The sequence below is a fragment of the Manihot esculenta genome, chromosome 2 (assembly GCF_001659605.2).
Source record: "Manihot esculenta cultivar AM560-2 chromosome 2, M.esculenta_v8, whole genome shotgun sequence".
NCBI classification, from domain to species: Eukaryota; Viridiplantae; Streptophyta; class Magnoliopsida; order Malpighiales; family Euphorbiaceae; genus Manihot; species Manihot esculenta.
Genome location: NC_035162.2, coordinates 10,346,007 through 10,371,573, shown reverse-complemented (window position 1 = coordinate 10,371,573; position 25,567 = coordinate 10,346,007). Strand labels below are relative to the sequence as shown.

At 31.1% G+C, this 25,567-nt stretch overlaps 3 protein-coding genes across 3 annotated transcripts; 1 reads left to right on the top strand and 2 right to left on the bottom strand.

The window, feature by feature from the left end:
- Nucleotides 1-999: 999 nt before the first annotated feature.
- LOC110609499 (dihydropyrimidinase) lies at nucleotides 1,000-9,267 on the top strand. The gene is made up of 13 exons (XM_021749098.2): nucleotides 1,000-1,157; nucleotides 1,312-1,476; nucleotides 3,433-3,484; nucleotides 3,711-3,980; nucleotides 4,090-4,301; nucleotides 5,235-5,355; nucleotides 6,550-6,637; nucleotides 6,740-6,818; nucleotides 7,106-7,193; nucleotides 7,288-7,328; nucleotides 7,405-7,457; nucleotides 7,582-7,738; nucleotides 8,911-9,267. The coding sequence occupies exons 1-13, from the start codon at nucleotides 1,068-1,070 to the stop codon at nucleotides 9,100-9,102; spliced, it is 1,608 nt and encodes a 535-aa protein (XP_021604790.1). The 5' UTR covers nucleotides 1,000-1,067; the 3' UTR covers nucleotides 9,103-9,267.
- Nucleotides 9,268-13,169: 3,902 nt separating this feature from the next.
- Nucleotides 13,170-15,008, bottom strand: LOC110609501 (blue copper protein). The gene is made up of 2 exons (XM_021749100.2): nucleotides 14,719-15,008; nucleotides 13,170-13,806 (listed from the first exon to the last, which is right to left on the bottom strand). The coding sequence occupies exons 1-2, from the start codon at nucleotides 14,924-14,926 to the stop codon at nucleotides 13,316-13,318; spliced, it is 699 nt and encodes a 232-aa protein (XP_021604792.1). The 5' UTR covers nucleotides 14,927-15,008; the 3' UTR covers nucleotides 13,170-13,315.
- A 3,560-nt stretch (nucleotides 15,009-18,568) lies between these two features.
- Nucleotides 18,569-22,363, bottom strand: LOC110609500 (tubulin beta-1 chain). The gene is made up of 4 exons (XM_021749099.2): nucleotides 22,215-22,363; nucleotides 21,172-21,575; nucleotides 20,577-20,846; nucleotides 18,569-19,506 (listed from the first exon to the last, which is right to left on the bottom strand). The coding sequence occupies exons 2-4, from the start codon at nucleotides 21,563-21,565 to the stop codon at nucleotides 18,830-18,832; spliced, it is 1,341 nt and encodes a 446-aa protein (XP_021604791.1). The 5' UTR covers nucleotides 21,566-21,575; nucleotides 22,215-22,363; the 3' UTR covers nucleotides 18,569-18,829.
- Nucleotides 22,364-25,567: the final 3,204 nt, after the last annotated feature.

The following is a 25,567-nucleotide window of genomic DNA, read 5'->3' as shown; positions in this document are numbered from 1 at the left end:
AACAAATTTTAAGAACATAAATTGTCATGTTAAAAAGCTATCCTCTTTTGTTTTTTTAAAATAGGGATCGGGAGAGTCGAACTTTAAACCTTTCAAGACTACTAGATGTATTTTTCACCAGGTTAAACCTTAAAATGCGTTAAAAAGCTATCCTCTCCGTGAACTTTATGAAATATATATATAATTCTGTAGTTTGAAAAAAATATAATTAATATATTTAAAATAATGTATATTATATAGTTTTTATTAGATTATTCTATTAAAAATAAATATTTCATGTTATAAATTAGTTTTTAAACCAATTTTTTATTTTTAAAATATAAAAATAATAATATATTTATTTTAAAAAGTTATATATAATTTGAGATTAAAAAAAAAAGCTTTTGCAGTTTTGTATATTATATAATTCCTGCTATCTGAAATCAATAATATTAAGATGTTAAATTTAATTATTAGTTCAATTTTATTATAATTTAATGAAAATGTAATATATCAATAAGGGTGTTCAATGAAAATTTAACATCATACGAAACCAATTACAAAAAGAAGACTCCATGAAATAAAAGGTAATTTTTTTTATTATAAAAATAAATATTTTAAATAAATAAAAAGATTAAAATTCGAAATTTTACTATTTTTATATTTTAAATATATAGAAAAATTTAATTGGATCATTCAAAATTAATTTTATAAAAATTATATCAAATATTTATATGCAGCAGTACGTATATAATCAATATTTGAATTTAAATATAATATCTAATTTAATAATTATAATTAATCAAAAATTGAATTATTTTATTTAAATAAAGCACTTAATTAGCAAATTCTTGTGCACCTCGCCATCTAATCAATCGATCAAATCGGCTCTAGGGAATAAAATCTCATCCTCCAAATTTTTTTAAAAAAAGTGCTGACCTCATAATTTAATTTTAAAAATATTATATCAAAAAATAAAATTTTAAAAAATGTAAATATTAATGGATTATATGATTTGAAAATGAATATAATGATGCAGGCGCTCGCATTCACTTGCAGGTTGCAGCAGTTGATTGATTACAGCTCCCATGGCTTCGACTTCCACAGCTTTTCTTCTCTATCTCTTGTCGCTCTCACTTCTTCTCTTTCCTTCTCCTTCAGTATCACAATTAAACCAGGTGCTTAGAACTTGCCTTTTCCGGGTTGACATTGACGTTGTTTGGATGCCCGGAACATGAATTAGAATGAATTCGATAGTAATTGAAGCGTTCAAGCCTTGAGAATAAAGGATTTTAATTGGTGCGCTTTTTGTTTAATGGTGATCTTTTGCAGTTCTGTGAAGTTGGGACTGGATATGGTGAAGCTGGATGTGGAATTCCAGTATCATCGTCAAAGCTCTTGATTAAGGGAGGAACTGTTGTGAATGCTCATCATCAAGAGGTTGCTGATGTTTATGTTGAGGATGGGATCATTGTTGCTGTGAAGCCTAATCTCAAGGTCAATTTCTTGGTGTTTGTTTATATATTGAGCTTTTAATATAACTGGAGCTCATGATTTTGACAATCAAATAGAATATAAGAGTTGGTTAGCTATTGCAAAAGATACAGGTGAAAATTGAAGCTATCCAACTAACTTCACTGGAAATTCTTCAAGACTGTAGGAAGATGATTCGTAAGAATTTACGATTAATTCCTTTAACAGACCTTAACAAAAGTAGGTTTGCTTCTGTTAGATTCGTAACTCAGGATCTAGTAGGATTTAGAAAGACACTTTCCTACTTAGTTGGGAAAAATATTACTTAATAATATGGAGGCTTATTTCTTAGATAAAGTAGATTTCCTATGTATTGTGTTAGTCTAAATTTAATGTGATTCATAATTAGACTAAATCTTTAGTACTATAAATATGAATATTATGATAGGTTATTAGCTGTTGCAAAGAGCTTGTTTGGATAGTTGGAAAGTGGGGAGGAAAGACAATAAAGGAGCTAAAATAAATTTGGTGTGATATTTTACCTTGTTTAGATAGAGGAGTAAAATAAGTTTTATTTTCCCTTCAGAAACCATAGACTTTTTTATATCACATATATATATCAATTTTATATGTTACCCCTTCCTTCATACTTTGTTTTTTTCACCTATCCAAACAACAGGAGGGAAAATAAATGAGGAAAATAAATAATATTTTTCTCCTTTTATTTTCCTTGCCCTCTTCAAAATTACCCAAACATGGTATAAGGTGGAGAGAGGGGTATAGAATCCAAGTAGATGGAATTCATGTCTATTGATGAGGGGTATTGAACATATAATCTTGAGGAGAATGAGAAGGACTAACTAACGTATTTTCTATGATAGTTTATTGTTTGGGATATATCAGGTGTATTGGGATAATGCATAGAAAGTTTTAAGCTTGTAATAGTAGTATTTATTGAAAGTAGTGAAAGAAGGCATGTCTATTGATGTAGACCAACATTGAGAGGGTAAACCAAATTGAAATTCTGTGCTATTTTATTATCTGTTGGTGATTGTTACTACAGCTTCATATATTTCCTATTTGAATCGCTGCAGAGGAGTTTCAAACGTTAGAAAAATCATAGTTGAATTAAGATGTACCCACTTTTTTCTGCAACTTCCTGTAAATATGGGTCTGATTTGCACTTCATTTATGCCAATCCCTCTCAGTCTGTAACCATCTTAAGTACAAATGATCTGCCAACCTACCAATAAACAAAAAAGATTATATTACACTGTTCTATTGGTTTTCACTACTAGAAATTGGTTATAGGCTGTTCTCTTCATCCAAATGTGATCTTTTTGATGTCAAGTAGGGGAACATATTACATGACTGTGTTTTAATAGTAGCCAAATCCAAATCTATCTTTTCATTATTTAGTAGAGTTGGCTTTTGTTGTTGGTAAACTTAATTTATCTTGTACTTTGGTTGATCTAGATATATTCCTGGAGAGTTGAAGGATTTCCAATGATTCCAAGCATGAAAAAGAAAGGAAAATTCTTTTTAAAGAGCTTTTTTTTTTTGAGAAAAAGAGAATAGGCTTTCTTTTTCTGGAAAATTAATTTTTTAATCAATCCTGGAATTTCTTCAAAGCAATCAACAATGCTTTCTCATATGTACTGCATTTCTGTGGTGTACCTCAAATGTAAATAATAACTAAGCTTTCCCAACTTGGCATAGAAGTTGCATTAGAAAGTGTGAGTCTTGTACTTTGTAGTTCTGAACTTGTCACTGTTGAAATTTTATCTACTAATGCCCTTATGATTTACGAATGAATCTGTCTTCTCTATATAGAATGTGATACTTTTCTATTACCCTTTTATGGTGCTCAGTTGTCTAGTTTTCTGGCTTATTCTCAGCCTGGTTTTTAATTGTTAATGCTTTCCCTTTTTATTGTGCTCCCTATCTTTCGCATGTGATTTATTTGGTTTCCATTGGCAGGTTGCTGATGATGTTAAGGTTCTTGATGCCACTGGAAAGTTTGTCATGCCAGGTTAATTGCCAATCTACAGATACATACATGATAGATTGCTGCTGCTCTTTTTAACCCTTTTATGAATGGAAGGAAAATCTTTGTGCTTCTTTCTTATCAGTGGGAACTATAAGTAATTCAATCTAGGGCATCTAACTGAAAATGCAGTTAAAATGTTTTCCTACAGAACAGGTAATTAGTTACTAAGTTCCCATTTTATGACTGATTTTCCTGGAAACATTAACAGGAGGAATTGATCCCCACACTCATCTAGCTATATCATTTATGAATACGGAGGCTATTGATGACTTCTTCAGTGGTCAGGCTGCTGCTTTAGCAGGTGGAACAACGATGCATATTGATTTTGTTATGCCAGTCAATGGCAATTTAACGGCAGGTCTTCAAGCCTATGAAAAGAAGGCAAAGAACTCTTGCATGGATTATGGTTTCCATGTGGCAATCACCAAATGGGATGAAGAAGTTTCAAAGGAAATGGAAATTATGGTGAAGGAAAGAGGTTGGTACCATTAACTTTTATTTTTCATAAACTGGATTTTGGCGAATTTGGTTCATTTTCTGCTATTTGTATATTTTTAATAAATTGTATATACATTTGGAATTCACAGGTATAAACTCTTTCAAGTTTTTTATGGCATACAAGGGGTTCGTTATGGTCAATGATGAGCTTCTGTTACAAGGATTCAAACGGTGCAAGTCTCTTGGTGCCTTAGCCATGGTCCATGCAGAAAATGGAGATGCTGTTTTTGAAGGGCAGAATAGAATGATAGAACTTGGTATTACTGGTCCTGAGGGGCATGCTCTTTCAAGGCCACCAGTGGTAAATCTCAAATCATATCATCCAGCTTTTTGAACTTTGCTTTAAAGATTTATTTCTCGACACATTGATATGCACTGTTAGCATCACCTTTTATTCTTGATAGTTCTTTTGATTTCTTTAGTGATAGTAAGCGTACATACGCACTAACTTTTAAAGAGAGCCAAGAGTGCCATGATTGTAACTACCAGAGCAGGTGTTCTGTTTTGTTGGGGTTGGAATGCTAATGTATTTTGTAAATCACTACTCATGTATATAAACTAGCCTTTAGATGTGTTAACTCTTTTATGCATCTAACTTTTTATATTTTTTTTTTCATGTGTTTTTTCTTGTAAATCAAATTTTCACTTGTCTTGGATTTTTGTGTAACTAAAATGAGAATAGTGATCAATCTGTTGGCTATTTATTGACTAAATGTGTTGTTCATATCTTTGACCAAACTAGTAGTTTCTTAGTTTTATACATATATGTGTGCGTGCCTGTGTGTATATATATGGCGAGTGTGGTATGGGCTTTAAATGTTCTTTAGATTTCCAGGATCATGAACTTTATTTGGCATTATGCTTATAATGTTGCAGACTTGCAGAGATAGTTGTTTCTGTATTTGTTTTCAGTGCACTAGTCTGTATGAGGTCAATCTTGTGATACAACTGTTTAATGGTTTTAGTCAATTGAAGCGCTGGGAAGGTCTTGTATCTGATCTTGCATTGGTGCAATTTGTTGTGGTCACATAGTTCTTTAAGAATGGATTGTTTATGATGAATGATTTGCATAGTTTAGCAATTTGTATATATTTCTAGTTGGAGCTCTGATTTATAACCATTCATATAGAGCAAAAAATTGTTTATATTTCACTTGTGTGTTTTTTTCAACTTCCTTTATGAGTATTTCAAGTATGCTTGGGTTTCATGTATAACTTAGATTTTGATGCTGCAGCTGGAAGGTGAGGCAACTGCTCGTGCTATTCGTTTAGCAAGTTTTGTGAATACACCTCTTTATGTTGTTCATGTGATGAGTATTGATGCAATGGAAGAAATAGCTAGAGCTCGGAAGTCAGGTGCGAATTCTTGACATATCAAATTTTGTTGTGTGATGTTGTTTGAAGTGATGGTGCTAGTAAACATGGATAACCTGTAGACTTAAGTTGAGAAACCCTTTACTAGAAAGATTCCTTTCAAAGAGGTAGCAAACTGTAGATTTATATCATCCATATGTTTGTTCAATTTTCTTGAATACCTGAGTCTTAAATAGCAAGGTGCTGTAATATGTTAAATGTTGTCTGTATGACAGAATTAACCATCACTTGTGCTGTCTGGAGAGTGCTGGAGAGTGAAGTAAAGGATAAACAGTGTGCAATACACAGTACCAAATTTAGAAATCCATGACAGTTTTAGAGGGTGTCTAATGCCTATTTAGATACTAGTCACTTATGCTCTAATGCAACACTTCATACTCTGGATTCCTCAACCTTGAAATTTTACGGTTGATGTCACCTTTGCATCTGTAGGTACATGTGTTTATTTGATTGTGATGCTATGGTGAACTTGTCATTTTAGGGCTCCAAAGAATTATAAAAAGAAAAAGAAAGTGTTTAATTGTTGGATGCATCATGTTGTTAGTCAATAAGTTAAACAAGCTACATGAATTGAATAAATATGTTTTGTTAACTTTTGAATTTTAAATTTTATGTGCAACTTTTGTGAACACAAGCCATTAGCCAGAAGTCACTCTTATGGCTTAGTAGAATTCTATATTTGAAGCCCAACATGCCATGATTTTAAGATTCTGAAATTGAGTAAACCAAGTGGCATCATTGAAAGAGGTTATTGAAACTTCAAAAGCTTACTGGCTGTTGTTTGTGGGGAAGCCTATAGTCCCCATAATGTAGGATTCTACACCCCTCAATTGGAGGATGTTAGGTCTGTGGGATGCAGCATCTCCCAATTGGGCGATGTTAGTTGTTCTCCAGATAACTATACTATATCCAATTATCCATGGATAAGACAAATACAGAATAGGATTTGTCTAATCACATATTACTCAGGTGCACCAAAGGCACCCCACTTCGTTGCAATATGGTTGTTAGCTATTTCGTTAGCTAAAAATGTATTTGGATTCCCAGTAGTGAGTAGACCTGTACTTATGTTTTAGAAATATAGGTTTCTAACTTATACTTCTACTGCCACCTGTTGCTGTATTGATTTCAATTTTCACAAGACATGAAGGCATTGTCGCTTTCTTCCAACTGCAGGACAGAGGGTGATCGGAGAACCAATCATTTCTGGTTTAGTTCTTGATGATTCTAAGCTCTGGGATCCTGACTTCACCACTGCATCAAAGTACGCCAACACTATTTATCATTAGTTTATTTATCTTTCTATTTTGAACCAGTTCAGTCTGTTTATTCTGTAATCTAAGCATTTAGATTTATCATGTTTCAGGTACGTCATGAGTCCCCCTATTAGAGCATCAGGACATGACAAGGCCCTACAAGCTGCCCTTTCAACTGGAGTTCTGCAGGTTTCTCTCTTTTCATTATGCACATGGTGTTAACTTTTAAATGTGATGCACAAATTTGAACAAATTAGCAGTTCAAAAATTGTGCTTCCCAGTCACCTTGTTGGACACAAAACAAGAAGACTTGATATTAATTTACTGCCATCTAAAATACACGTCATAGACAACTTAATGTCATATCTTGTTAAAACTTCTGATGTTTCATCTTCTGATTTCCTATTACATCTTCGTTAATATCATAATTGAACAGATCTGACAGTTCTATTCCCATGGTAATCTTTTTTGTGCAGCTTGTGGGAACTGATCATTGCACGTTTAATTCTACACAAAAAGCCCTTGGGATTGATGATTTCCGCAAAATTCCAAATGGTGTCAATGGTAATTGGTTTTTCAGTTAAACATACATGCTTACTATGCGGATTCAATTTAAGCCATTTTACTTATTCACTATGTTTTGTAATTGGTAATATAGGAATTGAGGAGAGGATGCATCTGGTTTGGGATACAATGGTGGTAAGCTATTCTGGACTCTTCACTAACCCTTCTCTCAACCTGTATAAGTTGATGTCACTATTCTCCTTGTCTTCAGGAATCTGGCCAAATTTCTGTTACTGATTTTGTTCGGGTGACAAGCACAGAATGGTATGTTTTGTTCTTAAGTTGAGGGTTAAACAGAAAAATGCATGGTCACATGTTCTGCAGTCTATGTGGGTTTACTTGCCTGAAGTATGTAAAACTTGTTTTGATCCATCAAAAATTTTTCCAGTGCTAAGATCTTCAATATATATCCAAGAAAAGGAGCAATTCTTCCTGGATCTGATGCAGATATCATTATATTCAATCCAAACTCAAGCTTTGAAATTAGTGCAAGGTCTCACCACTCTCGATCAGATACAAATGTCTATGAAGGCAAGAAAGGGAAGGTAATATTTTCATTGTAATCTACTAGTTTTCTTGAAAATGAAATATAAGAACATGAATGCCCTGGTTTTCTTCAATGAGTGTTAAAAATGATTGAAGCGTCAATATCCTATGCTCCTGATTGCTTCTTATTTTTCTTGTGATGCTCTCAGTTCATTTAACAAAATTAATTCAAATTCATGATTTTAGATCATAAGTCCTCATCTTTTGTGCAAGTTTCCAGTACTGTTATATTTATGATTCATCTTCAGTTAAAAATTAACGTATGCTGCATCCTTCTAGTTATGAAAGGATAGCTGGACTTTTCATCGGTATATTTCCACTTAAAGGCTCTCACATTGTAAACTAGTGAATTTTCCCAAGTTGAATTGGAAAAGCGGTAATGTGCCCTTGTAAAGTCTTTGGCGCTCCCAATCTTGAGCTATCTTTTGGGCATGAGTTATATTCAGTCCATTTTCTTAAGATAGTATAGGAGTCTCCTTAGCCAATGTTGGCATTCCACAAGTGTTTGATTCTGCTAGGTGTGTTAAATTCCCACATTGATTTGGGATAAGCGATGGTGTGCCCCTTGTAAAATCTGTAGACTCTCCTCCATTCTCTAGAGTTAGCTTTTGGAGGTTAGTTAGGTCTGACCTTTTTTTTTTTTTTTTAAATAAATGAAGGATCCCGGGGCAAAATTATGGGCTTTTTATTTTCTTGCAAACAAAAGTATTTATATAGAAAACATGTGGCCTCATAAATATGATAGTACCTTTCCTTATTCTAAGTTTAGGCAGTAGGCACCATCTGCTGTTTCATGGTTGTTATTTACCATATGCTATATTATTTTCTTGCTTCTTAAACAGGTCCCTTGGCCTGATCCAGCTTGACTAAGGTCGGCTCCATAAATGAGTTGGGCCTATTCTCGCCTGGTCCACGAAACCATTTTTGGTTTTTATATTTTAGAATGCATCTATTCAATTGGGCATCTAAGGAGCTGATAATCTGGGCTTGGTCATGTCTGCATTAAGGACTAAAAGATCTGGAACTGATTAGTCCTGGCCCAATTTCTTTCTCTCCATGTGTTGTCTTCTACATTCATGTACTTATCTTTTGTGTGCATATGTATTCATGTTAGCATTCTGACCTAGTTATTCAATATTATGTTTGGAAGTTAATAATCATCTCTTCTCAGGGAAAGGTTGAGGTGACTATTGCTGGAGGAAGAGTTGTATGGGAAAATGGTGAACTGAAGGTTGTCCCTGGTTCTGGAAAGTACATAAAAATGCCCCCTTTCAGTTACCTTTTCAATGGAATTAACAAGGCGGATGAATCATACCTCTCTTCCCTCAATGCTCCTGTTCATCGTTCTAAATCTACAACTTAAGCGCAGGTATTATGCTTCTTCAGTCCATACTGAAAGTGCATATGTGAACTGTACACTTACGCTGAAACTTGTCTTGAATAAATAAAATGGATTCTATGCTGTGTATCCCTCCTTGCAAATAATATTATTGATAATATAGAAATTCACTGTGTTTATCCAGTTCAACATATCTTTTCCTGCTTTTCCAATATAGAGCAGATGCTGAATTAGAAATTTGTCTGTTTAGACATATATAGCACACAAAAATTTTACAGAAAGTTCCCAGATGAAATATCTATTCATGGACATTTTTCATCTGTAGATTTACTAGCCAAACCTTGTTTCTAATATTGTAAAAATATAGGAGATTTGTAGACAATGCCTTGAAAATTATCTGCAAATCAAGGCTTAATACAGCAATTAATGTAGGTCAAGATCTTCTTTTTCCTCTGCATGACAATAAAAAGGGGAAAGATTAGAAAGCAAAGTCACAAATTATGTTGATGATTTTTTCTGTTTGTCCTCTGCTTTCTCTCTTCTTCATTATTTTCTCTGTTCCAAAGCAGAATTCATATAATTTGCTTTCCTTGCAAGTTTAGAAATTTTCTTGCCTCGGCTAGGTCTACGTTTTCATATGCGACTCAATCCAATGACATTACGCATATTTTTTTATTTCATTCTAAAATTTCTGTTTTTATTTCACTGCAAATTTTTGAATGAAATTCAAAAAGCTGCAATGTCATGAGTCTATCTCTTAATCCACTGTAGACAAGAATTTTCCACATGTTATATAGCATTCGCTTCGTTTGAAGGGAGCATGGTAAACCTAATGAGACTAAGTTGTGCAAGTAGAAAGTTACCATGACTGAATCATCTTGTTGAGTATGAGCAAATTCCCTTTCATTTCCAAGACTGGGATGTTTGATATCTCTCTTCTGCTGTTTCCTGTTAGCTCGAGCTTGTTGAAAAACCACCGAGTAATCGGTGTTTACTGGTGTTTTGGAGTCCCAGCCTCCAAACTGAGGAACGGATGTCCAGCCATTTTTCTGTAGAACAGAGAATCATCTAACAAAACATCTTAGAAACTTAAAGAGCAAATGATTGCTATTCAAATATAATCAGATGAAAAGGAATTAGGTTTAGATGAATTTCCCATTGCAAAATTACAAAGTTTGTGTCTGCACTCTCAAGAATGAGAAGATTCGATCTCGAGACTTTAAAGTGTGTTGAAGTTAGTGCGAGATATTGATGCACAAACTCTTCGCACACTTATTAGATAGTCGAGAAATGCTTGCTCATTTCTCAATTGAATCGACGTAAAATCCTTGTGAACTTGGCTTGGTTAATATCCCTTTGGTCATCAATGCATATTAACCAAATACAAGTTCATGGATTCATATTTCTGCTACCAATGCTTTGTGAATTTTATGATTCACTATCTTTTTAGGGCAATTAATACATATCATGTAATTTTTGTTAAAATTTTTTATCTTTACGTAAAATGAGTCTATTTAAAAAATTATGTTTGCCCTATTTCACAGAATTGCAAGAATTGTAGTTGAGAAAAATATAATTATATTAGAGATAATTAAAAATAGTTTTATTTAAAAAATAATATATTTTAATTACAAAACATAAAAACATCTCAATATCTAAAAGCTGCATTTTCAAAAAGCTTCAATGTCAAGAAAAAGGCTTTTCACAGATAATTAAATTAAAGATAAGAAAAATCAGAACATTCTTATTGAATTAATAAAAGAAATCAGAATTGAAATTGAAAACAAAATAAAATTAATTTCTTGAAAAAAAAAAACTTATAAAATTAGGAATGCTTACCTCCTGCTTTTCCATGGAGGACAAGGAGAGCAAGGAGAGAAAAGTTGGAATAATGTGATGTGATATAGAAAAAAGAAATCTCAGTATATGTATTAATTTAAAGGGAATCTATCATTCCCTGCTCTGTAAAAAGTTTATATAATAAGGATTACAACTTCTCCATTAGAATTTTTTTTTTTCCCTCTTTTTCTTTGGCCGGTAGTTTTCTGATCCCTAAACAGCCAGCATGATAGACTATAGATAGATCTTTGGCAAAAAAATAAAAAAATAAACTATTGATAGATATCTTTGGCCAAAACTGGTGTTGGGGCTTGAATTAGAGTGGTAGGTGAAAACTTTTGAGATAAATCAGGAGAAGAAATGTCAAATTTAGATCATATTATTGTCTTACCAGGAGTGTCTATAATTAGAGTTTTGGGTGGTTTTCCTTGTTATTATGCCTATAATTCTTATACACACTCATTTAATCTAAACCTAACGCATCATTTAAAATTTAAAAAAAAAAATCTTATCTAAATTTGATAAATTCATTTATTAATATGAAATTCTAAATTCTAAGTGCATCTCAAACTTTACTATTTTTGTCTTTTTTAATATTAATAGTTTATCCTAAAAAATAAATTATGATGCCATGGATTCTTTTTATTTTTTAATTTAAATTTTAAATATGAAACATTTTTAAAATTTAAGAAAAAGCACCTTACTCTTTTTAGTGGACATACTAGTATGAATCTAGATTAGTTTGGCTAATAGATTTTTTAATTTGTTTAATTTTTTATCTTATATTTGTATGATTCATTTTATAAGAAAAAAAAATTAAATAAATTTTTGAAAAAAATTATGTATAATATTAATTTTATTTAAAATTATTTTTTTGAAATTAAAAATTTTAAATTATTTTCTTAAAAAAATTAATTGAATTGAGTTTTTGTAAAGTTTTTTATTCTAAATGGAGGATTAGGATTGAGAATTAGGGTTGGATGTGAAACAGTGGGATATTTTAAGTTAGGTGCAATGTTATAAGGTTGCACAAAAATAAATTTTATAATTAGTAAACTAAATATTTATATTTTATTATAAATATTTTACTTATTTTTATATTAATATTAATATAATATTTCTTAAATATGTTTTATATAGAATTATATTTATATTAAACGTATTCATTTAAATTCAATGTAGTTTTTTTAGTTATAATTGTTGTAAGTTGAAATTTTTTAATTTTATTATTTAAAATTTAAAATTTTAGATATAAATATAAATTAATAAAAATGTTTATAATTTTTTATTTAATAATTTTTTTAAAAATTAATAAACCTATGTGACATGGATTAAACTTTATTTTGTCAAAATTGATTGATATTAATAATTAAAATTAAGATAAATATGAAAAAAATTAATTTTATTGTTTAAAATTTTAAATTTAGGATATAAATGTAAAATATTATAAAATTTTAGTCTTTTTTTTCATATAAACCTTAATTTTAATATAATTTTAGATGGAAAACGTAATTTATGACATTTTCTTTTATTTGGAAAATGAAGAAAAATAAATAAGAGTGGAAAAATAAAATCTATTTTACTTTGGCTTTTTTTTTTTAATTAAAAAGAAAACGGAGGAAAAATACCAAGGGAGATAAAAAATAAAAAATAAAATAAGTTTTATTTTCCCTCATTTTTTTTTACTTCGCAAACAAAGAAAAATGTCATTTCAAAGTTATTTTACTCAAAAGTTATTTTTTCTTTCCTCCAACCTTCCGAAGAGAGGGAAAGAAACGACCAGTATGTTCGTAACGTAATTTTTTCAGCAAAATAATTGGAGAAATCCAATTTGATCATGGAAGATTACTGAGTTAGTGCGTGGAGATTTAGGCATTCGATCGCCATGGATTTTTCACTGGGGAACTCTTTTGCTGCGTTGATGATCAAAAGGCATTGAAACTGGTTGAACCCACCAAGGTTCCTATGACCGACAAGAACAAATCACAATCTTCCAATCTTGCTAATACTAAGAAGTCTGCAAAGAAACCTGAAAGCCAACCTGCGGATCCTGAGATGATGCGAGCGAAGCCTCTAATTCTTCCTGATAAATCTTTCAGGAGGGATTATGTTTTACAGAAGCCTAAAAACAATGATGAAGTCCGATTTCAGGGTACCAATGGTGAGAAGAAGAAGAAGAAACCTCAAGCACAAGCAAATCTTCAAGCAACAATCACCAGTAAATTTTTATTGGTTTGCTACTAATTTGTCAATAATTCAAAAAAAAAATCTCTGTAAGATTGATTATGATATGCAATATTATACAAGATGATAATCACTTGTAAATAATTAATTAAGATACAAAAGAAAATATAAATAAAATGAATTTAAATATAAAACCTCACAGCAACAATAACCATCAAAACAAGCAAAAAATCCCAAATAAAACCAAAATCCCATTCAACTTCAAGCTTATGAACCTCAAATATAACGAAATAGAACCTGACTCCACCTTATCATCATCGCTTACATCTTGAGGATGATCAAAATTGGCAGGTACGATTGTTTCTGGTGCAGAATCAGCACCGTTGACATCAGGACTATTAGGTGCAGGGGCCTGCTCCGACGGACTTTTGAGACTTTCCGGCAAGCCTCGACCATGAGTGACATTGATTTGGAAGTGTTGACCGTTCTTGCATTGGTCGCCGTCATAATCACCGGAGAAGAAATAAGTGGTTCCTTCCTTGAGTAGAGGAACAGCGACGGTGACTCCTTGAGTGTCAGTGTTTGAAGGATCAGTAGCTGACCATTCTATGGTATCATTTTCTAAGGCGTTGTCGTAATCACAGAGCTTGTATGTCGTCAAGTTGTATGTTTGAACTACTGAATGATTGTTGTTGGTGTTGAAAACTGCCATTAACATCAAATTTAAGAAACAAAAAACATTAATTAATTAACCCTAATTGAACTGATCAATTAACCCAAACTGCAGAGAATGTTGGATTTTTGCAAAAATATTTTAATATATTTTTTAAAAATACTAAATAATAATTTTTTTCTTTAAAGAGTTAATTGGAATTATTTTTTTTTATATAATTTATCATTATTTAGCAGAACGGCCAATGATACAGTGCCAGATTAGAAAGAGAATGAAAGTGTTGTCTTAAAAGCTAGTGAAATATATGTGAGTTTGGGTTCTGACTGACAGATGTCAGTGAGCACTTTCATTTTCATTCTTTACTGCCATTGTCCAATTGTACTGCCATGTGACCGCACCGACTCAATCTATTTTTTAATAAATTTATTATTTTATAGGTTTTCATTCTATAAAAATATATATATATATATGTTTCAAAAAATAAACCTGTCCAATAGAATTAAAGAAAAAATGAATTTTCTTTTTTTTTAAAAAAAAAAAAGAAAAGAAATAGTAACATCTTAAATGCTTACTATCCTGTCCTATCCTCTGTGATGAAACTCCATCACTCATCCATTTCATTAATTGAATTCAACCGGAAAGTCAGTAATTCACCCAAAAAAAAGAAAAAAAAAACTTAAGCATCTGATAAAGGGATCAGAAACATGTGGAAGATGTCATCACTGACTCTGAGCTTAGCTTAAATTTTTATTTGATTACCACAGACTGCAGAGAGACAGAAATTCAACAAATCAACGGATTCAGGCAACAATTCAATCAGAGATCAGAAACTTCAGACATGAGAGAGAGACTTAATTAGAAGAATGAATTCATCAAAGATTCAGGAAGAAAACCCATGAATTGAAAAGAAAACATAAAGAAAAGTGAAAAATTTGAGAGCTTACTGAGGAAATCTCCCAAGCTGAAGTTCTTAGAATCAGCCCATTTCTGGTAATTAACAGTAGGCTTTTCAGAATTGTCATACCAACCCAAGGAATCACCAACTGTGTAGTTTTTGTAAGCTTCAACAGATCCTGAAACACACAGAAGAAGAAGAAGAAGAAGAAGAAGACAAGAGAAGGGATGAAGTCTTATGTATGCTCTCTGTTCCATTGTTGGGAGTGTGAGGTATGAAGATGATGGAGAAGTGTGGATTTTTCTTATTCTGAGGAATAAAGGCAATGAGAATACAACTGTTACATGCTTCCACTTTTATAGCTAACATTTTTGGCCATTGTTTCTCTTGGAATTACTAATTTTCTTCTCCTTTTTTTAATTTATTTTAAAACTTTTATTTTAATTTTTGAATATTATTTTTTATTAAATAAATAAAAATTATTATTATTATTATTATTATTATTATTATTATTATTATTATTGCCTTTTTATTTATTGTGTTGTATCCAGTTAAGAGAAGTTGTTACATCACTGAACTCATCATTGAAGCCAATGTCCCATGATTTTTATTTTATTTTATTTTTTATTTTATTTTTGCATGTATATAATGGAAGTATGTTGGAGAAAATAATTACCAATTAATTAAGTGAGTAACCATATAGATGAGAGGCAATAAGATCTTAATTCCTTTATAAATTAAAACTAAACTCAAATTTGGGATTTAAAATGAGATTTTAGATTTAAAAACTTACATATGATTCTCACAAGTAAGAAGGGTTTTAGGGTTATTGCTTGATTGATTAGGGTTAGGTGAACTAAAGAAGCACTCAATAATTGAATTTTGCTAATATATAATCGGATGCTCAGTGGATGAAATTTCAAACTTTTGTTATAAGAAATTATTGAATTGGCCAATTAGGTATTTGGTTGTTGGTTATCTAATATATTATTCACTGAAAATTTATTTGTAATAAAAAAAAATTCAATTAAATTTTTAGAGAATACAAGTTCAAAGAATATTTTTTTTAATTTTTATATATGACAATTTATTAAAAATCAATCAAAATAAGTTTTTATAAAAAAATTTAAATTCTGATGCATAATTTTATTGCAATTTTAATTAAATTCAACTTGTTGAAATAAAAATAATTTAAAATTATTAAATTGATAAATAAATTTATTTTTATTTTAATGATTTAGATTTTAATCTTAATATTAAATAAAATAAATATTTTTCTTCATTTGTGAATCACATTTTTGGTATGAATAATTAAATTGTGAAGAAAATTTTAATATAATAACAAAAAAATCGATAATATCATTACAATTTTTTAATTTTTAAGAAGAAAAAACATCTTTTCTTTTTTAAAAAAAAAAAAAACAAATAGTGGTTAAGTTTATTTATTCAGGAAACGTACTGGCACACGCAATCACTTTGGCCTTTTTGAGAAGAGTGAGAAGAAAGGCAGTGTCGGTGTGGATACATGTCACGTGCTCGTAGCTTTGATTTCACTGCCATTGCACCTTAGACTAACATGCACTTCCCCTTTAATGCCTTTATCCTTCTTTTTCTTCTTTTTTTTCCCCTTAATTTTTATGTTTAAATTTATATATTTATAAATTTTTTAATATATTTTATATAAAGATTATTATCACACTTTTATATTTATTTAGTTTTTTAAAATAATTATTTCAACTATTTCTTATTTCAAATTGTAGAGAAAAAAATAAATTTAAATAAATATATTATCTTACTCGTTTATGTTATTTTCGGTTATAGTCAAATATTTTTATTTTGAATAAAAATAATTAACTTTTGAGATTAAATATAATTTTAGCTATAATCTAAAATTAATTTAGAAATTATTTAAATTGTGTCTATCAAATTAATATTATAATAAAAAATCATATTTTAAATGCAAATTCATAAAAATAAATTGAATGAATTGAATTTTTTTTTTGAATGATGTAATCGTAGTTTCTAAAATAGGCGCTCATTTTAAGTATTATAGTATAAAATCTCTTTAAAGTATTTAGTTACTATAGTAATAAGTTTAGAGTTTTTGCCTATTACATTTTATAATTTAGTATATTCTAATTTTGAATTTAACTATAATAACGGATAAAAAAACTTAAGCGTTATACTTATATATTTAATTTCGTCTTTAAGTGTAGGTAAGTATATTTCAATAAATTTGATAGATTTCAAATTCTACTCTTTTAATCTCCGAACTCTATTTAAAAAAAAATTATTACTTAACCGATGAACGAAACCATTTTTAATATCAAGTCGAGCCATTATAAAACGTGAATCAATAATAATATAAATTCTTGGCAGAGGCTCTTAGGAGTCCAAGAACCTAGTTTGATTCCACTTACTCATAAGATCAATCAAGAAACAAAGACTCGAAATAATAAGAAGATTGTACGGGCCAAACGAAAATTAAAGAGCTGCTTTAGAAATCAAAATCTCCTACCCTCAAACACGTCTTTCGAATGTAAATAACAATCAAGTTAGAACTTAAAACGGTAAAACTACGTACAAAAAAAATAAATTAAACTTATCAAAAAATATTCTAAAATAAATTTATATTTAAATATCAAAACATCAATAACAATCGATTTTAACATCTATTTGAATCTCAAAACATCAATAACAATCAATTTTAAAAGTTTTAGTATGTCATCAAGAATCAATAGGCTTATTAACTTCATTTGCTTATACGAAAAGCAAAGGTAGTTCAAACATTTATATGGAAATGTGATTTGATATCTATTATCTCTAAGTTACAAAAGAAATCAAATTTCTAATTAAAGGTCTTGTTTCTAAATTCCACTAAAATTAAGATAAATTAACTTTAGTTTATTATGTGAGAGTGATTCATCTTACAAAAAGTAAATCAAATGGAATCAAACATATGGTGGGTTGATAAGAAACTAAAAGTCAGAGATCATCTGTAACATACTGAAATATATTTCAATCCCAATGCGAATAACAGACTGAGATTAAGCTAAGGCTCAACTAATAAAAAATTTAAATTAAGTTTTGCAATAAACTAAAGGTGTTTAAATTAGACTTGCATTTAGTGTTTGCTTATAAGTTAGTTGGACCCTGTAATTTAAGTGTTTAGTTATAATATTTATAAATGTTTAATAATAAGTGTATTATAAGCACATTTTATTATTGTAATTACTAAAAATGATATTAGTTAAGATATGTGATAATATTTTAAAAAATAAATAAAGATAATATAGCAAACAAGTTACTAGGGACTGAGGATTGTGGATGTCCTTTGCTTGGGTAAAGCGACAGACTAACTGGTTGCTGATGCTATGGAAAGAGAGGTTTGTTCTCATGCTAGTCATAAGACTTGAATGAGCTGCCTAATGTTCTGATGTTGGATCATTTAGTTGCATCTTAATGAATTTGCTTGATTGAAAAAAAAAATCCAAGCAGATTCTAATGAGAGCTTAATGAATTAGATTACTGACCATATTTCATGCAAAACTGAGGTCCCAACCAGCTAAGCTTGTCAATTTGCAGAATGAAGACAGTTTCATCTCAACGGCCGCACATTTCATTCATCAAGTTAACCTCATTACCTGAATGTCAGAGCGGTGGACTTTAACTTAAGCATCTGTAAAATACAGAGCAATCAAACGGCCACCACCACACAACATTAACAACCATGATAAGTGATAAACAGCTGTCCTGGTCCATCCAAATCACATGAGGTTCCCCAACAACTGCAAGCCCATCAACTCTCTCTCAATTATTGATTCTTGGGTTGACAAAGTAAATGCATAATGTTTCATATTCCTGCTGCATCCAAATCCAAGGCATATGGAGAGGCTTCAAACACAAAACAAAAGAAACTTCATTATCATTAAAGGAATATGAAAATGAGAGCAACACCAGAGAAGGAACCATAAACAAATACTACACAACATCTTTCTTCGTCCTCCCATATTACATTATATTTTGACTACTAGAAAGATTCACCCATACAGGCACTTTTACAACTGAAATGATTCACCCGGTTTCAACAGAAAAGAGCAGATACATTTAGACATCATACGCTGTAAAATACATTTGATAAAGGGACCTCTCACAGTTCATTACATATCGGCAACCCCTTCCTCTTCATCCTCATAGTCGAGCTCCTCTTCAGCTGTGGCATCCTGGTATTGCTGATATTCAGACACAAGATCATTCATATTGCTCTCAGCCTCAGTGAACTCCATTTCATCCATGCCTTCCCCAGTGTACCAGTGCAAGAAAGCCTTTCTCCTGAACATAGCTGTGAATTGCTCACTCACTCGCCTGAACATTTCCTGGATTGAGGTTGAGTTACCAATGAAGGTTGATGCCATAGAAAGTCCCCTAGGTGGAATATCACAGACGCTAGACTTCACATTGTTGGGGATCCACTCAACAAAGTAAGAGGAATTCTTGTTTTGGACATTAATCATCTGTTCGTCCACTTCTTTTGTGCTCATCTTACCCCGGAACATGGCTGAAGCAGTCAGGTAACGCCCATGGCGTGGGTCTGCAGCACACATCATGTTCTTGGCATCCCACATTTGCTGGGTAAGTTCTGGGACAGTTAGTGCACGGTATTGCTGGGAACCGCGTGATGTTAGAGGAGCAAATCCAACCATAAAGAAGTGCAGACGGGGGAAGGGGATGAGATTCACAGCAAGTTTCCTAAGGTCAGAGTTAAGCTGACCGGGAAACCTAAGGCAACAGGTGACCCCACTCATAGTTGCAGAGATCAGATGGTTCAGATCGCCAACTGTCACAATCAAGAAGCCAAATTTAACTAGGACCTTCTTAAACGTTAATCCGTTATAGAAAATATGAAAACATCAATGAAGGAGACATAGAACACTTGCATATATGCATCCTCCAGTAGTAAAGTCGCAATACAATATTATAGGCAAGAAGCATAAAACCCAAAAAGGCTTACCACCATTCATGAGATGAGATGCAAATCTACTGTTCTTAAAAGCCAATTGTATAGGAAATTAAATTTGGATCGTCTTTGAAGTTTGAAGAAACAAGCAAACTTCATCAACTATGAAACCTAAGCCATTTGTAATATAAAGTAAAGTAAAATTGCATTAAAATTTTATCTTAAGAATAAAATAAAAACTAGGCAGAGTCATAGAGCAGCAACAAATTTTTAGATGGAAACTAGAGGGAAAAACATCAACCAAAGTAAATGCCTTCCAACTAGAATATACACTGAGAAATTATGAGCTCTGTTAGTGAGGACCCACAAAGATAAAGAAATATTGTAATGACATCAACATTTGATACCATACGCATAGTACACAACTCACAAGTCACAATTAACAAACATTTGTCATTAATGAACAGTCAAAGCAAACATAAAAGAAAGAAGCAACTAGCAAGTACGAATACTAAAAGCAACAGTAACCAATGCCTTCACAAATAAAGGAGAAAGCAACCAAGCAACCAGGCAACCAAGGATGTCAGAGCCACCATGGCACTACCCCGAGACAGGTAAGCAGAGAATACTGATGCAGCCGTAAAAAATGAGAGAGCTTCAATACAATCAAAGTGAATTTTTCATATTTTACACTATTTTTCCCCTTTGTCGGATACTTTCCATAAAATCCTGAATTAGTCATGATCAACATGATCCATTCTTTGAATATGTTTATATACCATCCAAAAATAACCAAAGTCTGATCCCAAAAAAGAAAAACATCTATCCAAAATATTTACTAAAGTCATCATTCGTTAATCAGCTAAACATTCCTTAAGATTTTCATTAATGGCAATCACTTGACCAGAATCTACAACTTTTAATGGAACACAAAGCTAAGATGCACTTACAGCTGGGAGTAGTTAACTTGAGAGTCCTGAAACAGATGTCATATAAGGCCTCATTGTCCAGCACCATACACTCATCAGCATTCTCAACTAATTGATGTACAGAAAGGGTGGCGTTGTATGGCTCAACAACAGTATCTGAAACTTTGGGTGACGGGAACACAGAGAAAGTAAGCATCATCCTGTCAGGGTATTCCTCCCTGATCTTAGAAATCAGAAGAGTTCCCATTCCCGAACCAGTTCCACCACCGAGCGAGTGGCAAACTTGAAAACCTATACAAACAGAAGAAAAATAAAACTGAATAAATTATAAATTAAATAACAAACAAGGCTCAATTACTAAAGAGTTAGTAAAAAATAGAAAACCCAATTTATTCCAAGGGAACGTAACTAGAAATCACAATTCATGAGTTCAGTGCTTTTGTAAAAGCACTTCATAGAGCTTACTCAAAGGAAATATATTGTAGGAAATGAATAACCTTTGAAACGCTATACTTGGATATTATAAATGAAATTAAATGCAGTCAAGAAGTAGATTCTACATCAATCAAATGGATTAAATAATAACTGAGAACACAAACCAAACAAGAATATACACCTTGAAGACAGTCACAGTTCTCAGCCTCCTTGCGTACAACATCCAAAACCGCATCAATCAGCTCGGCTCCCTCAGTGTAATGCCCCTTGGCCCAGTTATTTCCAGCACCAGACTGACCAAACACAAAGTTATCAGGCCTGAAGATTTGACCATATGGACCAGTCCTCACACTGTCCATGGTACCAGGCTCAAGATCCATAAGCACGGCACGAGGGACAAATCGCCCGCATGAGGCCTCATTGTAGTACACATTAACGCGCTCTAACTGCAGATCAGAGGATCCAGCGTATCGTCCAGTAGGGTCGATGCCATGCTCGTCACAAACGACCTCCCAAAACTTGGATCCAATCTGGTTACCACATTGTCCACCTTGAACGTGAAGGATTTCTCTCATTTTTGTTTATCTGAAAATAAACGACATCGAAATAATTTCAGGACCTCAAACATCTATTTAAACCGTTGGAAATGCGGCAAAAATTCAACAAATATAAACAAATTGGATCAGTAAAATTTTTAAATAACAAGTACTTCGACAAAAATGAAATGGAAGAAACTTAATTACGTCAATAGAAAATTTCAGAAAATTTGAAAAAATTTAATCGAATTTGAAAAAATTTCATCGAATTCAATGAACTGAAGAACAGTCATCTAACTGCAATTATAAACATAGAATTAAGATCTAAAATTATTTTATATCACAAAAAATTGAAACTAAAAAGAAACAGAAACTGGAGGAAGCAATTATCAATAAAGACGGAAAATCTAAACAATCAAGTTGAGTAAAACAAACAAGTAAGCTTCAATTAGAAGATAAACAAACAAGTAGACAAGCAGGCACAGATCTTGCCGGTTTGGCTGCCAGAGAAATGCAGGAAGGGAGAATAGAAAATCAAGTAAGTAAACATAAGCAATCACTCAACAAAATTTAAATAGAAGCTCAATGCAAAAGGTTTAACTTATTTCACTTCGTTTCCTCTGTTTTCTCAGAATCCAAACTGAATTCAGAATATGAATAGATATCAGATCTGAGAAAAGAAACTAACCTTCGGTGAAAATGAGATGTTTTGATGATCGGGCCCGAGTGAGGCTCGATTGAGTGAGCAGAAGAAGAAGAAGAAGTGATAATTGTGCTTGTGTGGGGTGCTAGGCGTACGCTGATATTTTGTTATATAACCCATGGATTGGGCAAGGGAAGTGAGATCTGACGGCTAATATTATTTCCCTCCTTTTTCTTTTTTTGGGTCTGTTGGATGCCGTTGGATGAGGATGTTTGAAGGGTGTGGACGTTGGTCTGATTTGATTGAGGAAATGATATTTGATTTTTGAAAAAATTATTAATTTTTTTTGACGGCAATGGGCTTGCTTGAATGACGATATTGCCCTTCCATTGTAGAAACAGACCGGACGGCTAAAATTTCCTGACGCCACGTGGACGGATAAAAATCATAGTCGTCCGGCATGAAGGAGGAAGTGGGCTCCACGATGGGGCCCATTGACGTTGAGGTCCACTTATTTTGTATTGATCCACTGTAAAAATTATAATTCCGAGATCTAATAATAATAGATAAATTCAAGACGATTAGATCAAAACCTAACTTTTTTTTGAATTATTTTGTAATTAATATTCAAATGACATTCATATCGCCGCATTGGCGCCCTTTTTTCACATGTTTATTTGAATTCTGAAGACTCCTTTCACTCGAAAAAAATAGGTTGCAATGATAAAAATATTTTTCATGAAAAAAGGTTATTTTTTAAAATTAACTTATTTATATTATTTAATTGTAATGTTAAAAATAAAAAATAGTAATAAATTTATATATAAATATATTAATAAGATTTCAAATTACATAAAATTTTCATTTGAGCAAATGTAATGTTAAAAAATACATTTTGAATTATTTTAAAGTGAAATTTAATTGTTGATTTGACCAAATAAAATAATTATTTCCATTGTATAAATCATTGCATTTTCAGTTTATTTAACAAATTTATAAATTAAGATAAAAAGGGAGTTTCAATAGATAAAACTATACATTCCAAAACACACATATAGTCAAATTGTGAAGAGAAATGATTGTGATTAGGTTAGATTTTGGGTGAGGCATTGCTTCAAATGAGGAAGATAATTTGGTCCAAAAAAGAAAAGTGTGATGGATGATCTAAATAGAGACTTTTTCATAGTTGACAAGTAATTCTCTATACCTTAGATTCTGAATTTTTTAGGTTTTAATGGTGGTTGGGTAGGTAGGATAAATTGAACAACAAGCAATTACACAAACCCAAAAAAAAAAAAAAAAAAAAAAAAGAGGGAGAGAGTTTCAGTGTGGTCATTTGCCAATTGGCTCATTTCAAAGCAAGAGGATCAAAATCAGGTCAACATTACACTTCTATTAGTGGATTATGATTATAGAGAAATTAAATTATTATTATTAAATTTTCTGATAGATGCAAACATTTTCCCCTTGTTTTCTAAATTTTCATGTTGTGATTGAATGATAGCAATTGAATTCAAGAGTCAATAATAAATAGTATTATCAAAATTAAAATTAATTAAATTTTTAAAATTTTTACTAAATTAGAATTAAGTAAGTGTTTATGATTAATTTAGCCTTTTATGATCCTAATTGAATCATCTTAAAATAAAAAAAATGAATTCAAGATCTTGACCTTCATAGATCTATATGCCATGTGTGTGTGTGTTCTTGTTTATCATAGCAAGAGGCTGTGTGGGATTTGGACCACCTAGTTTTTCATATCACATGCTATTATATATTTTCTACATTTATAGATCCAAGCAGCAGAGGATTGTATTTTTTTTTTCTCCCTATTTTATTGTACAATAGATGCATATAATACACATCAATCTTATATAAGATGAAATTAATAATTATTAAATAATTATTTAAATCAAATTTTATACAAATTTATTAAATGTATATAATAAAAATATTATTTTATATGAAAATATTTTATTTAATAATTATTGAATTCATCACATCACATGAGTTTGAGTTTTCTAAAAGTACTGGCAAGATTTTGAGATTGACGTAGGGATCTGTTCGCTTTATATACGACCCTTGCCATGGGGCTGGGTTCTAATCCGGTTTTAGACTCGAATTGATCTTGGTTAAAATATGACTGCAAAAATGATGTTGATCTGATTTCAGTTTGATGTTGATTCGTTTTTTAACTATAATAATAATATTATATATATTAAAATACATAAATTTATAAAATTTAGATTTTATACTAGTTATTTTAATTTATTTCTATAATAAAAATTTAAGTATTTCAATCAATATAATTTTTAAAAAAATAATAATATTTTTTAAATCGGACCAATTTCAATTATGATTCAATGAAGAAAAGCCCGTGCATTTACAGTCTGATTTGGTTCACAGTAGCTACGAGAATTAAAATCCAAATATTCTTATCTATTATATTATGAGTATGCCTATAAATCAGAGTAGAAAATTTGTTTTCATAATCAGTGAAAACCATGAATTTAATTAATAATTCAGTTATATCATAAAAAATTAAAATTTCGATAAAGGCATCTTTTTTATAAATCATTTTATCATAAAACTCACCGAGGTTTATTATCATGGCAATTATAACAATTACCGAAGTTATTGAACTTTTGTTGTAAAAAGTTCTTATCCTGTAATAGAATGGCAAATACCCAAAATATTGGAGGCTCAGGGACATAAGCTTTAACAAATAACATAAATTTCTTAACCATTAGTCCATTTGCCTCAAAAACTAATTTCTATCTCTAATTTAACTAATAAGCTAATTTTTTTTTAAGATCATAAATTTTTTAGTTTAAATTTTAATTGAAATTAAATAAACAAAAAACTTCAATGTGTTATTTTTTTAATTTTAACATCAACTTGAATTTTCTTGTACGTTAATTTAAATATGTAGTAATTGTTTAAAAAAGGAAAAAAAAAAAAAGAAGAACCGTCTGATTTGAAATTTAAAAACCAACTAAAAAAGAAAAAGAAGTGGAGAACTGTGATCAGTTATGTCTCATTTTAAGTAATCTTATGATGCTTTACCTATTCAAGCGGTCACAGTGAAAGATAAAGTGAAGAAGATGACATCGACAAAAGAAATGAACTGGTCGCAGTAGGACTCTTGTGGGCAAGTGAGAATGGGAAATAGAAATAAACTGGATAACAAATTAAAACATGCTGTACATGTAGCAGCAGTATTGGCTATGAATGAAAGGTTTCAACTTGACCTAACGAAAATTCAATGTAAGAGCTGGGAAGTGGAACTGGTGCCAAAGTTGGAAAATCCCATACAGAACAATGAAGACCACGCATTTAAATTTCTTGGTTGACGTAGAAATGGATCGGCATAGTACTGATAATGACACGCAAGAGTC

What these genes read in the sequence shown, in the direction of transcription:
- LOC110609499 (XM_021749098.2), top strand. Translation starts at nt 1,068, where the DNA reads ATGGCTTCGACTTCCACAGCTTTTCTTCTCTATCTCTTGTCGCTCTCA. An exon ending in CTGTGAAGCCTAATCTCAAG is followed by an intron (nt 1,477 to 3,432) that starts GTCAATTTCTTG and finishes TTCCATTGGCAG; the next exon opens with GTTGCTGATGATGTTAAGGT. An exon ending in CTCTTTCAAGGCCACCAGTG is followed by an intron (nt 4,302 to 5,234) that starts GTAAATCTCAAA and finishes TTGATGCTGCAG; the next exon opens with CTGGAAGGTGAGGCAACTGC.
- LOC110609501 (XM_021749100.2), bottom strand. Translation starts at nt 14,926, where the DNA reads ATGGAACAGAGAGCATACATAAGACTTCATCCCTTCTCTTGTCTTCTT. An exon ending in CAGCTTGGGAGATTTCCTCA is followed by an intron (nt 13,807 to 14,718) that starts GTAAGCTCTCAA and finishes TGTTAATGGCAG; the next exon opens with TTTTCAACACCAACAACAAT.
- LOC110609500 (XM_021749099.2), bottom strand. Translation starts at nt 21,565, where the DNA reads ATGAGAGAAATCCTTCACGTTCAAGGTGGACAATGTGGTAACCAGATT. An exon ending in GAACTGTGACTGTCTTCAAG is followed by an intron (nt 20,847 to 21,171) that starts GTGTATATTCTT and finishes CTGTTTGTATAG; the next exon opens with GTTTTCAAGTTTGCCACTCG. An exon ending in CAAGTTAACTACTCCCAGCT is followed by an intron (nt 19,507 to 20,576) that starts GTAAGTGCATCT and finishes TGATTGTGACAG; the next exon opens with TTGGCGATCTGAACCATCTG.